The sequence below is a fragment of the Talpa occidentalis genome, unplaced genomic scaffold (assembly GCF_014898055.3).
Source record: "Talpa occidentalis isolate TD23 unplaced genomic scaffold, MPIMG_talOcc4v2.1 talOcc4.15, whole genome shotgun sequence".
Taxonomy (NCBI): domain Eukaryota; kingdom Metazoa; phylum Chordata; class Mammalia; order Eulipotyphla; family Talpidae; genus Talpa; species Talpa occidentalis.
In genome coordinates this window covers 52457669-52470515 of record NW_023601543.1, presented here as the reverse complement: position 1 = coordinate 52470515, position 12847 = coordinate 52457669, and the positions used below count along the sequence as shown (strand labels likewise).

Genomic DNA, 12847 nt, shown 5'->3' with positions numbered 1-12847 from the left:
TGTGATGGAAGCAAACTTCCATCTTTCTGAATAAAACACTTTCCAAATGCAAGTTGGAACATCTCTTAGGTTCTGAACACCCCACTGACCCATTGCTCACAAGAATTGTCTTGCTCTCCATATCTCTTCTTCTGTAGCCTCGCTCTCTCTGTCACCCTTTAAAAAAAAAATCAGTGCCCCTCTCTCCTGGCCTCTCACTCATGCATAGACCCTCCCTTTTAGTATCCCTTTTAGCCTCTCCTCAGATCCCTCCTAACTCCTTCTCTCTCCCCCTTGCTCTAGACCTCTTTTCAACTTCACTGTGCCCCTCTCTACTCATTTTGTTCATGTCTGTTTTGCTCTTAGCCCCAAGTTCTCATTCACCCTCAGTTTTGTTTCATCCCTTCTCAGTTGGGTATCACCCCCTCATTGGTCATCCCTCCCCCCACCCATGGAGCCTCTCCATTTCTGTCCCCTCCCCACCTCTTCCTAATCAGTCATCTCTCCAACACACCTCCAATCCCATCTCTAGTTCCTTCCCTGCCTCTCTCCCTAGACCAGACCAGCTAAGTCCTATTCCATTTTTAGATGTTCGCTTATGATACTTGCTGAACTTTATTCACAGCCTGAATTTACAGCTGTCCCTTCCTTTCATGCCCCATCCACCAAACACACCCAATCTTTTCAACATGACAAAGTCCTTACACACAGCATGCCATGTCCACATAAATTTGTATTTTTCAGAACAAAACAACAGTAATGCTGGCAAGGATGTTGCATTAACAAGGACCCTTAAGCTTTCAATACACTGAAAAGCAACATTGTTTTGCATGTCTACAAAGTATACACTTGTTTCCACAAATGTGCCAAAGTTTGCCCTAACAGTTAGGACTTTTTCACCAAATCATAGACATAGATATGGAAATCATCATCAAATTTGATGAAATACACAGAGGGTTTGGCTTCTACTTGGTGAATGACCATGCCAATCCGTTTGGAGCCATCTTCTTTGGTATATTCCACATGTTTGCCTATCAGACCATCTACAACTCCTCCTGGTTCTCTCTCTGCTGGAGGAGACTCACTGGACTCTGGCATGATACGGAGGTCTCCTTCTTTATAATCATCTAGAAGCTGGTACATGTACAAGACAGGATCTTTCTCATAGGTAATATAAAACCAGGCTTTCATGATAGGTGCTTGGGCTAAGACCATCCCCCTCCATTCATCCTTAGAACCATGCTCACCCTCAAACATATGTTCCACAGCTTTACCAATTATGGTATTGGCCAGGTTTGCATCACTAACTTGAGATGATGCTACCCTGTCGGAAAGAATTTTAAGAGACAAAACTCTTTCATCTCTGTGAAGTTCCAGTCCATAGACACAGTCAATTCCATCATATTTCACCAGATAAAGAGAGGGATTTATAGGCACCTGATCCAGAACAGTTCCTTTCCACTGGGTGATGGGCTCATCGCCTTCTTTCCACCCGTGTGAAATTCTGCAGCCCACGATGCTCCTGCGAGGCTGGGAGGATGGTCTGCCTCTTTGCTTCTTTTGGGAGGCCTTTTTTTTCGTCATGTTTGCAGATCCAGTGGCCCTTCCTGCAGATGCCCTGGTTTGTTGCCCTTCAGCGTCCTGTGTGTTGGGGGTCTTCATGCCTGCAGGGGAAGGAGACAAGACAGAAATATTCAGTATGCCATAAGGTGAAGTTCTCCTGACAGGGATATCTATGTGCCATGTGCCGGTGCCTAAATTTCCCCCAGGAGCTTGGCAGCAATGCTGGAAATCCTGGCTGCGTGCCTGCATGCTCTCCCTCCCAGGTTGCAGGGAAGGGCGGCAGCGGCCCCTGTGCTGACCTGGGTTAGGAAATCTGCAGGAGGCGGGGCGGGCTACCTCTTCCTTATTCAGTCTACTGCCTCCACCACTCGCCACTGGTGCCCACTCTCAATCCCTTGCAAAGCGCCCATCTAAGCACCGCCTTCACCAGCATGCAGTCACTGTCCTCCTATCATGAACACCCCAGCCTGCTGCCCACACGCCCCCTTGTCTAGCCCCAGTCGCTCTCCTGGAATCCAGCGCCCTTGCTTCCCTGTGCCCACCTTCAATTTCTTGCCTGTCTCTCATGGCCACCTCCTTTTCTCATTGCCCACCTTCCTCCCCGCACCCTCCCCACCCCCCTAGCCTCACCCTGCAGCCCGCCTCCACCCTTTATCTCCTGCAGGAGTCCATCCCATCACCCGTCTCCATCCTGGCGCCCACCAATGGCCTTGCCCTGCTTGGCGTCCACCGCCCGGGGGATCGCGGGCCTCAAGTGCCCAAATTGGACACCTCGCTGCTGCCTCCGCGGTGAGCCTGTGTTGGAGGAGGAGCAGCAGGCGACGAGCCGAGCCGGGTGCTTGCAAGTGCTGGGAGAGGAGAGTCGTTAGGCAAGGAGCGCGTTTAGGAAGGCGGGGGGGCAGGCAAAGCGGGTGGCGGCGGTGTCCCTTGCAGTGAACTAGTGGGCCCTCTCACTCTACGTCGGTGGTGATGGCCCCTTTGACACATAGGGTTTCCACTTGCTGCAGCTGTAGCTGCCGCCGCCGCCGCCGCCGCCGCCGCCGCCGCCGCCGCCGCCGCGCAGCCGCTGCCTCTGCAGTCTCCTCCCTCTTGTCGTAGTGCAGCTTCCTGCCAGGAGAGAGGCCTCCTCTTCCTGCCCAGCACTGCGTGCCTCCCCCACCCCAATTTTATGGACCCCCCACAGGACCTGTGGATTGCTCTTTGGTTTCCTTCACACCCATTCCTTTTTCTAAATCAAGAATTACCAGGCCATTAATTCTACTTTGTAAACTCCTTTCTTTCCCATTTCAAGCCCTTTGCCTCCTCTGCTTTCTCCACTTTGACCATCTCAGTGCCCTTGCCCCATCTGCTCTCCATCTTGCAGGAATTACTAGTTGCCTTTTCCTAGAACCTCTATGTAGTTCTTTTTCACACATTAATCTTTCTTTTCTGTCATTTGGGGTAGTAAGAGAAAACTATGCTAATGTTCTTTTTGCCTTCTTGACACAATCTTTGTATACTTTTTCTTCACTGGTTATTCCTGCACTAATTTCTTAAGGTTTTTTTTCTCCTCTTTTTCTATTTTACTCTATTACAAAAGAACTGTTTTCAATATTAACACTATGTAGATTTTAGAGAAATGATAAGCAATTGTAATCTAATGCCTATTCCCAGGGTTTAAAGGAAAATATTACTTTTGCCATTTTTTTAAGCACATACAAAATTGCATATCCATTTTGCATATCCATTTACATGCCATGCTCCTTTTCATATAGAATGATCACTTTCTCAAAACATTAGAAATAAACTGAAATCAGTATTTCTTATATTCATTAGAAAATTATTTATTGAGCACTTATCAAATATCTAGTCATTGGTCCATATAAGTCAGTTTTACATTGATCGCAATGTAACTTTTCTGTTGTTACTAAATGTTTGTAATAATGCTACCACAAAGACTGGTAATATGACCTATATATCAAAAAAGGACATGACTGGAAAAACTTAACCTTGTTATAAGAAAGTAGGTAATATGATAACTTTATAATTCAGTGCAGAAAGAATGCATATTCTTTTTAAAAAATGTTTCTCAAAGATTTATTTATTTATGCATATAAGAGATAGTATGCAGGCCAGAGATGTGGTTGGGGAGGAGGAGTGAGAAGATTCACCAGTGACAGAGTGCAGAGCAGAAGAAGCAGATGCACTGAAATACACTGCTGTGGGGAACAGCAGGCAAGACAGGGGAGGTCTGCTGTGCCATGTGGGTCACCTTCCTGGGCATGGATCTAACTCATGCTGCAGTGGCTGTCCATAGCTTCATAGTGCTGCGTCTCTACCCCTTGTACCACCAGGGAGGCCTGGATATTCTTTAAACAATGATAAAATGATATTTTGGTATATTTTAGGTGAAATTTTACACTAAATGTATTCCCATAGTAATATTTGATTCATGAAAGTGCAAAATGCACCATAATGAAACCGAAAAAAAAGTAAATAAATCAACCAAAAAAAAAAATCAACCAAAAAACCCAGTAAACAATGTAAATGTTGCTTATGGTATCAGAATCAGGTGATTGATTGGATATTAACAGAACAATTAAGCTTAAAAATAATTCCTGGGCCATTCTCACAGTTTCTTCGGGTTATTATTGATTGTTACAAAGGTGTGAGGTGATATCTCATTGTGCTTTTTTTTTTTTTTTTTTGAAGAACAGGCAGGCTGATGAAATACACTGCTGATGGGAGCAGCAGTGGGCAACACAGGAGAGGTCTGCTCACCATGTGGGTTGCTCCGAGGCCAGCAGGGATGGAACAGGCACTGCAGAGGCTGTGGACAGCTTCACAGCGCTGCGCTCAACCGCCTGCGCCGCCAGGAGGCCCTCATTGTGCTTTTTATCTGAATTTCCCTGATGATAAGTGATGATGAAACTTTTTTTCATGTCTATTGGCCATCTGCATTTCTTCTTTGGGTAAGTGCCTATTTAGTTCTTATGGCCATTTTTTTTTTTTGATTGGGTAATTTGTTTTGGTTGAGTTGTATAAGTTCTTTGTATATCTTTGTTATCAGTCCTATCTCTGATGTATGATGTGCAAATATTTTCTCTCATTCAGTGTAGTGTCTCTTGGTTTTGATTACTGTCTCTTTTGCTGTACAGAAGCTTTTTATTTTTATGCAGCTGCAGTGTTTATATGCCTTTTTTCCCCTTGCTTCTTGAGATGAATCTGCAGAGGTATTTCTGAAGTTTATGTCATAGAGTATTTTTCCTATGTTTTCTTTTACATATTTTAAGGTTTCAGATCTTACATCTTAATCTTTTAGCCATTTTGAGTTAATTTGGGGGTATGGTGTGTTATAGTGGTCTAATTTCACTCTTTTGCATGTGGCAGTCCAATTTTCCCAACACCATTTGTTGAAGAGACTTTCCTTTTTCCAGTGTATATACTTCATTCCTTTATCAAAACTTGGTTGTCCTTAAATGTGTAGTTTTATTTCTGTATTCTCAATTTGATTTCATTGGTCTGTGTGTCTGTTTTGTTCCAGTACCATGCTGTTTTAATTCTATGATTTTATTGTATAGTTTGATGGCTGGAAGTGTGATATACCTATTCTTACACTTCTTTGGCAGGAGAACATTGGCTATTTAGGGTCTTTTGTGGTTCCATATGAATCTTAGTAATAGCTGTTCCATTTCTCTGAAGAATGGCATCAGAATTTTTTTTTTCCGGATTACATTGTATCTGTAAATTGTTTGTGTAGAGTGGCCATTTTCACAAAGTCGAGTCTTCCTATCCATGAGCAGGGGATATCTTTTCATTTATTTGTATCTTCTTCTATTTCTTTTAACAATATTTATAGTTTTCTCATATTGGTCCTTTACCTCCTTTGTTAGGTTTATTCCCAGATAGTTGGTTTTTTTGGTGAGTTTGTAAATGGAATATATTTTTAATTTTTTTCTTCTTCTAGCTCATTGTTTGAATATAAAAGTCAACTGATTTTTGTGCATTGATTTTGTATCCTACCACTTTGCCAAAAAAAAAACAAAAAACACAAAAACAAGTGCTGGTGAGGATATAGAAAAAATGGAACTTTATTACATTGGAGGGAATGTAGACTGATCCAGCCTCTATGGAAAGCTGTGTGGAGATTCTCAAAACACTAAAAATGTATCTACCATATGACCCAGCAATTTTACTCCTAGGAATCTACCCAATGAACCAAAAACATTAATTCGAGTGGAAATCTGCACCCCTATGTTTGTCGCAACACTATCTACAATAACAAAGATATGCAAGCAACATAAATGCTCCCAAACAGATGGCTGGATCAAGAAGATGTGGTATATATACACAATGGAATACTACTCAGCAATCAAAATAGATAAATTCATGCCATCTGTGGCAACATGAATGGAGCTAGAAGGGATTATAGTAAGCAAAATAGGTTAGGAGGAGAAAGATAAATACTGATGGTTTCACTTTCAGTGGAATATCGAGAAACCAAACAAAATGTCAGACAAAGACAAACCTTGAAAACTCACCATAGATCTGAGATTACTAGAAGGCAAGGGCACGGAGATGGGAGGGACGGGGTAAAAACAGGAGGAGAAAGAGCACAATGGACTAAAGCTGCCGAAAAGGGCATGAGGTTGGATGAGATAAAAAATGTTGGGGGTGTCTAAAAGAGTGATTCTGGAGTTACTGGAGTTTTGGTAGTGGGTATGGTGAAATAACCTGCAAATGTAGAGGTGTGAACATATACATAGGACATATACTATGTAAATCAATATTATGTCAGTAAATATAAGTTAAAATAACTTTTTTCAATACCCGATTTTATTGCATATATATCTTTTTTTTTTTTTAAAGTGGATCACCACCTTTTCTGCCCTCCTACAATTAGGATTTATGCCTGATGGGGCAACTGCAGTTGTTACTTGTTGTAAGCTGTCTTGTTTACTTCAGTGGGCCAGAGGAGGCAGATTGAGGTAGTCACCAAGAGCAGCGAGTGGCAGGAGAGAGTGGAGAGAGACCCTCCTCCGATGCCCGGGGAGCAGCCAGGGATTGAACCGGCGCTGCAGAGGCCGCGGGCAGCTTCGCAACCCAGCGCTCAACCTCTGTGCCACCGGGGAGGCCCATATTACATATATATCTTAATGTAATTTTTTTCCTTGAGTTTCTTTTATTTTAAAGATTTATTTATTTATGCATACAAGAGCTGGGGTACAGGAGAGATGCTTTAGGGGGGGGTGAGAGGATTCACCAGAGATAGAGTGGCGAACAGAGGGCATTCTGAAATACACTGCTGAGAGGAGCAGTGGGCGAGACAGGAGAGGTCTGCTGCGCCAGGGATCGAACTCGTGCTCTAGAGGCTGCAGATTGCTTCATAGTTCAGTGCTTAAACTGTTGCGCCACCAACATTGGCCCTCCTTCAGATTTTCCTCATAATCTAAAAAAAGTTTCAAAGTGCTAATTTTTTTTAAAGACTCATCTTTTCAGGTATGCAAGAAGTGGGGTACAGGCCAGAGGTGGGGGGGGGAAGAGATTCTTACCAGAGACAGAGTGGGTTACAGAACAGGCAAACTGATGGAAATACACTGCTGAGGGGAGCAGCGGGCAACTCAGGAGTGGTCTGCTGCACCATGTGGGCTGTCCCTGGAGACAAGAAGATTAAAGGGCAGTGGACAGATGGATCATGCCCATGCTTTATAAAGGCCCTGCTGTAATTGTACTGTTGCTTCTTTAATGAGTGAGCTAGCGTAGGGTAAGGTAAAAAGTATCAGGCTTTTCTGCCCTCTGGCCATTAGGATAGATGAGGGAATCCATGGTCCTGAATGCATGTGATGGCGGGCACATGAAGTGGGTTACCTGGGCTGAGAGATTGAGTTTATAAGGGCGGAGTCACGGGGACACCAGTAGAAGCAGGCAAGCAGAACCACAAGAGAACGCCGGAGAGTCCAGAAAGAGTGAAGACTTGGTGGGGGCTGGGAGGCCTGCTAGCCTCCTGGCCCCCCAGCACCGCTACCTGCCATGTACCTGGTAAATCCCAATAAAAGCCTGAAAAGCCGCTGAGGGCTCCAGGACTCTCTTGGACTCCTTCTTTACCCGGTCTGCTGGATCAGAAAACCTGCTCAGTCCTGCCCTTACAGCTAGGTAGTTCAGTTTATCAGAAGTTTTTAAAGTTGACTTTAAAAGGCACATTAAATGTCATTCTTCAAAGAAATAGAACAATTATTGATGAAATTCATATGGAATCACAAAAACCCCGAATAGCCAAAGCTCTCCTGAAAAAAAAAAGAAGGGAATGGAGGCATCACACTCCAGACTTCAACTATACTACAAAGCCATAATCATCAAAACTCCATGGCATTGGAACAAGAACAGACATACAGACCAATGGAATCGAATAGAAAATACAGAAATAAATCCACAGATTTATGGTCAACTAATCTTTGACCATAAGGAGCAAAGACTATGCATTGGAGCAAAGAAAGTTTTGTTCAATAAATGGTGCTGGAAAACTGGGTCGCTACATACAAAAGAATGAAGCTTGACCACTACCTCACACATAAACAAAAATCAACTCAAAATGGATTAAAGAACTACACATAAGACCTGAAACCATAAAATACATAGAAGGAAATATAGGCGAAACACTACGTGATTTGCACATCAAAGACATCTTTACAGACACATCACCCAAAGCAGTGATAGTGAAGGCAAAGATAAACAGCTGGGACTACATCAAATTAAAGAGCTTCTGCACAGCAAAAGAGACAATAACAAAAAAAAGAGAAACCCACCAACTGAGAACATTTTTGCACACAACACTAATGATAAAGGACTGATCACAAATATCTGCGAAGAGCTGATGAGACTCAACAACAACAAAGAAAATAATCCAGTGAAAAAATGGGCAGAAGAGCTAAAAGAAACTTCTCTGAAGAGGAAATCAAATGGCCAACAGACATATGAAAAAATGTTCAACATCACTTGTCATCAGGGAAATGCAAAATCAAAACTACCACGAGATACCATCTTACACCAGTGAGAATGGCACATATTAAAAAAACTAGCAACAACAAATGTTGGCGAGGGTGTGGAGAAAAAGGAACTCTTCTGCACTGTTGGTGGGAATGCAAACTGGTCCAACCACTATGGAGAGCTGTGTGGAGATTTCTGGACCTACTAAACATAGAGCTTCCATATGATCCAGCAATTCCACTCCTAGGTATTTACCCAAAGGACACAGAAACATCAATTCCAAAGAGCACCTGCACCCCTATGTTTATAGCAGCACTATTTACAATAGCTAAGCTTTGGAAACAGCCCGAATGCCCAAAAATAGATGACTGGATCAAGAAGATGTGGTACATATACACCATGGAATATTATTCAGCATTCAAAAAAGATAAACACATGCAATTTGCAGCAACATGGATGGCGCTGGAAGGGATCATGCTCAGCGAAATAAGCCAAAAGAAAAAGAAAATACCGGATGGTCTCACTCATAGCAGGAATCTAGAAAACTTAAATAAGGGACCAGGAAAATGAATAACTATAAGAAAGTGAAAATCAAAATCAACAAAAAACTATGAATCAGAGACACTTTTTGGGGGGTGGGGGTGGGAGGGAGGGACTGGGGTCAGAATGGGGGGGTTGCAATTGTATGGGGAATATAAAAATAAAATGTATTATTTAAAAAAAAGGAAATAAATAAAACAAAAAAAAAATAAAATAAAAGGCACATTAAAGCCACACTGGACATATTAATCCCCTACAACTATAACTGATTGAAAATTATGTTCAGGTATGTTGCACAACATATTGACTGTGCACAGTTAAGAAATGGTGGGTGAAATAGATGAACAGAGTCAAAGCATACAACCTTCTAGTAATAAAATAAAGCATGATGTAATGTAAAGCATGATGACTATATTTAATAATATTCTTCCATACACAATCCCTGATTTATGACAGTTCTTGTGATTTATTTTTTACTTTATGATGGTGTGAAATTGATACATATTCACTGGAAACAACTTTTGGGGTCAATGTCCAATGCCTTCTACCAACTATATTTTTTATTATTTTTTAAACTATTCATTTATGCATACAAGAGTGTAAAGGCAGCAAGGGCCAGAGCGCAGGATCTCTATGATTCAAGCAGACAGGGTAAAGGAGGAATCCTAGAGAGTCCTCAATGGCTTTTCAGGCTTTTATTGGGATTTACCAGGCACATGGCAGGCAGGGGTGCTGGGGGACTGGAGGCTGGCAGGCCTTCACTCTATCTGGGCTCTCCAGCCTTCTCCCATGTTCTTTCTGCTTCTCTGCTCTCTCTTGGTTCTTCTTCTGCTTCTCTGTTTCTCCCGTTCTTTCTTCTGGCGTCCCCGTGACACTGCCCTTATAAGCCCAGTCTTAGCCCAGGTGTACCCACTTACGCATGCCCAAACCCTATTCCAAGTGCCTGCCATCAGGCATGCATTCGAGACTGCAGGGATCCCTCATCAATCCTAATGGTGGGAGGGCAGAAAAGCCTGATACTTTTTATTTATCCTACAAAGAGCTAGGGTACACAACCGAGGTACAGAGGGTGAGAGGATTCACCAGAGACAGAGTAGGGAACAGAACAGGCTGACTGACTGAAATGCACTGTTGAGGGGGGCAGTGGGTGAGACAGGAGAGGTCTGCTGCACCATGGGGTAGCTCCCTGGCCAGCAAGCTGAGGATTGAACTCACGCTGCAGAGGCTGCAGACAGCTTCACAGTCTAGTGTTTAACCGCTTGTGCACCAGGGAGGCCCTATCAAGTATTTATGAGCTTTATTAGGAGAGAAAAATTGATGATTTCATTGCAGTAGCATTCACATCATATAGCAATTGTTTCTAGTGCTTCAAGCATTCTTTAGATCCAGTGTGCTTTCAGCTGTCCACATGAATAGTAAGAACCCATACAACTATTTTGGTTTTCACTATCACTACAATATTCAAAAAATTAAGTGACGTTTCCAACATTTTATTATAAAGTAGATTTTGTGTTAGATGACTTTGACCAACTATAAGCTAATATAAGTAGGAAAAAGTTAAGCTATGATGTTTGGTAATGTAGTTGTATTAAGTGCATTTTTTGATTTACAATATTTTCAACTTACAGTAAGTTTATCAGGATGTAACCCTATAATAGGTGAGGGAGATTTGTATTTGTAAGTTTTTATGGTAGCAAATCTTTTTTTTTAAGATTAATCCATTCATACAAGAACTGGGGTACAGGCCAGATGTGCAGGAGCGTGAGAGGATTCTCCAGAGACAGAGCGGGGAACAGAACAGGCAGACAGACTGAAATACACTGCTGAGGGGAGCAGCGGGTGAGACAGGAGAGGTCTGCTGCACCATGTGGGTATCTCTGTGGCCAGCCAGGATCCACCCATACTGCAGAGGCTGTGGACAACCTCACAGCACTGCACTCAACCATCTGCACCACCAGGGAGGCCCTAATGTAGTAAATCTTAATAGTTGCCATCACAAGGGGAAAAAAAAATCAATTTTGCACCTATATATGATAGTAAATTTTTTTTAAAGATTATTTATACAAGAATCAGGGTACAGGGAAGATGTGCAGGAGGGCGAGCAGATTCACCAGAGACAGAGTGGGGAACAGAACAGGCAGACTGACTAAAATACACTGCTGAGGGAAGTAGCAGGCGAGACAGGAGAGGTCTGCTGCACCATGTGGGTTGCTCCATGGCCAGCAGGGATCGAACCGGCACTGCAGAGGCTGTGGACAGCTTCACAGTGCTGCACTCAACCACCTGTGCCACCCAGGAGACCCCTGTATGGTAGTAAATATTAACTAGACTTACTATGGTGAGCGTTTTGCATAAATACAAATATCAAATGACTATGTTGTACACCTGAAACTAATATAATCTTATACTTCTGTAAGTGATAATTAAAAACAAAGTGCTTTGTTTCTCCAACCAAGCACTATGTACAATGGTTGTAAAATAGAACCCCTCATCCCTCTAACTTCATATTTCCTAATGACTTGTCTAGTTGGTGAGTTTGAAAGGAGTTGAGCATGTGAGAAATGTTTTGAGTTGTCTATTGGTTTTCTCTCTTCTGGGCATAAGCTATAAAATGATTTATTCTCAAACAAAGAGTAAATTTTGTGGGAAAAGGACAATTGGCCCTATCAGGGAGGCCTGCAGTTATCTAGCTCTGTCTGTGACTGTTGACGTAAAAGGAAGTCTTTGTGACTTCATAGTTAAACATGTCCTCTGATCCAAATTTTGTCAATTATAAAGGAGACAATTTTGGCCTCCATTTATGACATTATTGAGCCTGTCTTTCAAATATTTGCAACTTGCAGAAAAGAAAATATTTTAGCTATTGGTCCTCGAAACTTAAACAGAAACATTACATTGAACTGTGGCAAATTTCATTGTAGCAAGGAATGGATAGTCATTACATGAAGGACAGGTACTTGATTATTCTCTAAATTAGATATGAGATATGGTTTATAGAGAATGCATTATTAGCTCTAAGAAGGATGGGGGATTTCAGGCATTTAAAGTGACACTTTGCAATTGACTGTAGTAATGTCCTGCAGAAAATAGTTGGGAGATTCTGACCGTATCCCTCAATAGTAATGCATGCAAAAGCCACCACTGGTAGACACAGTAATCCCATAACTAATAGCATACCCACCTTCATTTTTTATTCCCTTATATTCATAAAGACAATACTATTTGGACCTGAGGCAAAGGAAATTGTAAAGTGACCTAGGCAGTACATTTGGAATAATTATATGTTAAGCATGGTTATCTGTCCTTCAATTTGATAACTTAAAATTTCAAGTTCTGTCTGAATTTGTTCCCTTTGAATAACCAATTATGAGAAATGCTGTAGTAACTGTTATAATCATACCAAACTTTTGGGGGATAACTTACTACCCATTATTAAGATTGTATCTAATTATTCTCACCTGTATGCAAAAAAATGACTAAGGAACAATCCAAGGAAGTGAAGATGATGATAACAGCAAGACTTTACATATATTTTTGTAAGTAGTTCTCTTTTCTAGTAGGTCACTGCATTAGCTATATACACATCTGATTTGACCCATTAAGTTCCCAAATTTCCATTTGTTGCTTCCTTTGGGAGGAAAATTAATAAATGGCTAGGAGTGGAGCATGCAGTTTATGCTTCAAAATCTGGCACCACTGAAGTACTCTCCATCAAATCCTCTACTATGAAACTGCTTTAAACGACTATTTTTTCAATATAATTGGAATAGTTCAATGGCTGGTACCAATTTTCATCTAGAAA

At 41.9% G+C, this 12847-nt stretch overlaps 1 protein-coding gene across 3 annotated transcripts; it reads right to left on the bottom strand.

Moving 5' to 3' along the window:
* Positions 1–555: 555 nt before the first annotated feature.
* LOC119246122 (spindlin-2) lies at positions 556–2550 on the bottom strand. 3 transcript variants are annotated; one of them, XM_037512328.2, is made up of 2 exons: positions 2245–2550; positions 556–1643 (listed from the first exon to the last, which is right to left on the bottom strand). In XM_037512328.2, the coding sequence occupies exon 2, from the start codon at positions 1639–1641 to the stop codon at positions 865–867; it is 777 nt and encodes a 258-aa protein (XP_037368225.1). In that variant the 5' UTR covers positions 1642–1643; positions 2245–2550; the 3' UTR covers positions 556–864. The 3 variants fall into 3 exon arrangements, with proteins under 3 accessions (XP_037368225.1, XP_037368227.1, XP_037368226.1); XM_037512330.2 differs by having other exon boundaries at positions 2314–2550; XM_037512329.2 differs by lacking the exon at positions 2245–2550 and adding an exon at positions 2173–2228.
* Positions 2551–12847: the final 10297 nt, after the last annotated feature.

Excerpts from the sequence above, each read along its gene's own strand:
- LOC119246122 (XM_037512328.2), bottom strand. The coding sequence starts at position 1,641 with ATGAAGACCCCCAACACACAGGACGCTGAAGGGCAACAAACCAGGGCA.